The 3,612-nt window shown below is 37.9% G+C and overlaps 1 protein-coding gene across 1 annotated transcript; it reads right to left on the minus strand.

Annotated features, from left to right (window-relative positions):
- Positions 1–521: 521 nt before the first annotated feature.
- On the minus strand, positions 522–2,084 carry LOC128643663 (tigger transposable element-derived protein 6-like). The gene is made up of 2 exons (XM_053696489.1): positions 1,066–2,084; positions 522–954 (listed from the first exon to the last, which is right to left on the minus strand). Exons 1-2 carry the CDS (start codon positions 2,082–2,084, stop codon positions 522–524), a joined length of 1,452 nt encoding a protein of 483 aa, XP_053552464.1.
- Between the last annotated feature and the right edge of the window lie 1,528 nt (positions 2,085–3,612).

A 3,612-nucleotide genomic window follows, 5' to 3' on the forward strand; every position in this document is an offset into this window, starting at 1 on the left:
CTGTATTCTATACAAATACAGTACTGAACATTATTAAGTGTAAAAGATTAATTGTTGCATCATTTTTGTTCACAATTACTGTAATACAGTAAACATTTTAAAGTACAGTACTGTATAGTTTTTTGTATCCAATCCAGTACTGTACTTTAAAAAATTTTTAGCTGCAGATGGAGACAATGTTTACATACTGTAGATTACTTTTTTAATCAAGTTCAATACTGTACTTTAAAATGTTTGTACTGTACTGTTGCTGTAGAGGTCTTGCTTGAAGGTCCGGATACAGAATGATCTGGAACAGGCCAGCGTGTTCTAAAACAGGGAAATGCAGTAGTTAGTCATCAGAAATAATGATCATAAACAAAACATTCAACAGTACTGTTAAATAATGTACAGTACTGTACTAAAAAACAGTACAGTACTGTATTTAAGCTTTACATACTCTTATACAGTACTGTACTGTATTTAGATAGTGTACTACACTTACTGTCTACTGTATGTTTTTACTGTACATACCTGTACCTTTATTGGTTTTCTTGTTCCCTCAGTGCCAATAATGTTGCTTGTTTTCTTGGGGCATTGGTTATCCTTTTTTCAATTAAATGTCTAGTGGATGTTATTGGTTCTAGAAGCTCCGGGCAGTTATTAAAAAATGCAAACTCTTGCAACTGGTGAACTTTCTCTAGAGCATCTTGGTAGCTTTTGATTGATGGCTCACTGGGAATTTCTGTGGTTTCAGCACTTTGATCGTCATCCATGTTCTCATCACTGTCTTGTTGTTGATCTAAAAGTTCCACAGCATTTGTAAATGTGCTTTCCATCGCAAGTTCTTTGTCTATGTCAATGTCACGGTCTATTTCACTGTCAACAAGACCTCCTTGCTGGAATAATGAACGAATATCATTGTTTTCTTCTACAGTCACCTGTATTATTTCTGGCAATTCTTCATTATCGTTCCTGTTTGAGTTAGAGAAACCAGCTTTTACAAAGCACTTGCAAATGGTATCAGCAGAAATAGACTTGCATACCATAGAAATCCAGTTGACAGCATCAAGGACTGTTATGGACTTGGCAAGCTGGTGTACATTTTGTGTGGTAGAAATGTTTGCAACCAAGGACTGTAGCAATAGTTTTCTATAGTGTGTCTTCATCGTGTAGATAACACCTTGGTCCATTGGCTGTGTTACGCTTGTTGTGTTTGCAGGGAACCAGGCTAATTTTACATTGCTAAGTTTCAGATGCAGATGGCAGGTAGCGTTATCCAAAAACAGGATGACTTTATGACCTTCTCTCTTCATTTTTCTGTCAAAAATCTTGAGCCATTCAGACATTAGTTCTGCTGTCATCCAGGCTTTTTTATTTGCACACCAAATAACGGGAAGCTGTGTACTGTCTATGTTTTTGAAGCAACGTGGCTTTGCTGCCTTACCAATCAGAAGAGGCTTCTCCAATCTCCCATCCATGTTTCCACAGAGGAACACCGTCAATCTTTCCTTGGATAACTTTCCTCTTGTGCATTTTTCACGTTTAACAGCCAGAGTTTTTGAAGGTAGCAACCTAAAGAATAGGCCAGTTTCATCGCCATTGTAGATATCTTTTGTAGCGTATGGTTCCTTAAGCATTTTGAGCTTTTCTTCCCATTGGCTAACAGTTTCTTGATCTAGATCCTTTGCTTCTCCACATATTTTATTCCATACAATGCAATGCCTCCTTTTAAAACTTTCCAACCAGCCATTAGATGCCTTAAAATCTGTTTTGCCTAATTCTTTGGCTAGTTCAAGGGCTTGTGTTTGTAGTATAGGACCAGAAATTGGTACATTTTTAGAGCGTGTGGCTACAAACCATTCCCACAGGAGCTTGTTTAAATCTTCATTTCCAGTTGCCTTCGCTTTCCTCTTCACTTCGCCATTGCCAGCTAACCATTCTTCCATGATTTTCTCTTTATTTTTGATAGCTTCATAAATTTGCGTTTTGCCACACTTAAATTTCTCAACGCATTGTTTTACAGACAACTTATCTTTTGTGTAGGCCTCAATCACTTTAACTTTCATAGCGAGAGTAAGAGTGTTGCACTTTCTAGGAGCCATTCTTTGTCACACACCTCTTAAGTTTCAGCATCAGTCCCAACACCCCTTCCATTTCAGGGTCCTTCCAACACCCCTTACGCTACCTTCCCACACCACTTCCGTTTCAGCATCCTTACAACACCCCTTCCGCTTCCTTCCCACACCACTAACGTTTCTGTGTCCTCACATCACTTCCGTGTCAGCATCTGTTCCAACACCCCTTCCGCTTCCTTCCCACACCACTTCCGTTTCAGCATTCTTACAACACCCCTTCCGCTTCCTTCCCACACCACTAACGTTTCTGCGTCCTTCTCACATCACTTCTGTGTCAGCGTCTGTTCCGTCGTCTTGTTCTTACCTCACTTCCGTTCCATGTTACATTTTCCGGCTTATCCAGGTTTTCTGGCTTATCCAGGTAAGTGAACCAAATGTATGCACAATTAACACTGTGACCACGTTCCGTTTCCGCGTTGGACAGTTTCTGGCTTATCCAGGTAGTATAACAATGAAAGTATACACTAAGCGCCGGGACAAAAGGATATTTCCGACATGGACAGGTTTCCATGTTATACAGGGTCCGTCTTGGACACGTTTCACAGTATCAGAATGACATTTGATCCCACCACCAAGTATTTGGCGTCTTTGTGAGATATAGTGGAATGTGCTTTCAAGGAAGGGATTGTTACGAAAAAAGAAAAGGATTATCTCATCCCCATTGAACCGAATCATGCATTCTACTATCATCTGCCAAAGTTGCACAAAGACCCTAGATGTCCCCCTGGCCGCCCAATAATATATCGGAAATAGGTAGTTTAACAGATCACGCCTCTTCTTACGTTGATTTCTTTTTACAAAAGTACGTAGTAGGTTTAGACTCTAATATACAAGATTCAACAGATTTAATCAGTAAACTTGAACAGATTAACATCACACATGATCTTATTTGGATCACGTGTGATGTCCAAGCTTTATATTCCAACATCCCACATGATCTTGGAATTCAGGCTGTATTTGGGTTTCTGGAAACAGACATATACTTACCAGATACCCAAAAACAGTTCATTCTATCATTAATATAATTTATTCTACATCACAATTATTTTATTTTTCAAGATGAGTATTACCTCCAGGTGAGGGGGACGGCCATGGGTACCAGGTTTGCCCCAAGTTATGCCAATTTATTTATGGGGTCTTTTTTTTTTTAAATCAAAGTTTTTTTTATTGAGGCAATACAAGAAAGAAAAAAAACATAAACATAATATACATTCTGTATCATTTTGGTAAATTTTGCATACATGACATTGTTTATCCATTGGACAATGAAACCTTTTCATATAAGAGAGTAAAGAAATCTTGATTCAGACATCATATATGTATCTCTCCAAAGAAACATAATGAAAATAATGGACATTGTATGCGAATACAAAATCAAATACATATAACCATGCATTACCTCTTTTTTCCTTTTGTTTCCTATATAAACACATAACAAAGTTATAGAATTTGAACATCCAAAAAAACTTATACTTCTTATAGAGTGATATGTTAA

Source organism: Bombina bombina, unplaced genomic scaffold, assembly GCF_027579735.1.
Source record: "Bombina bombina isolate aBomBom1 unplaced genomic scaffold, aBomBom1.pri scaffold_676, whole genome shotgun sequence".
NCBI classification, from domain to species: Eukaryota; Metazoa; Chordata; class Amphibia; order Anura; family Bombinatoridae; genus Bombina; species Bombina bombina.

Bases quoted from the DNA above. Each gene is read 5' to 3' on its own strand.
- LOC128643663 (XM_053696489.1), bottom strand. From the start codon at position 2,084: ATGGCTCCTAGAAAGTGCAACACTCTTACTCTCGCTATGAAAGTTAAA. The intron at 955-1,065 runs GTCCATAACAGT...TAACTCAAACAG, and splicing joins AATGTACACCAGCTTGCCAA to GAACGATAATGAAGAATTGC.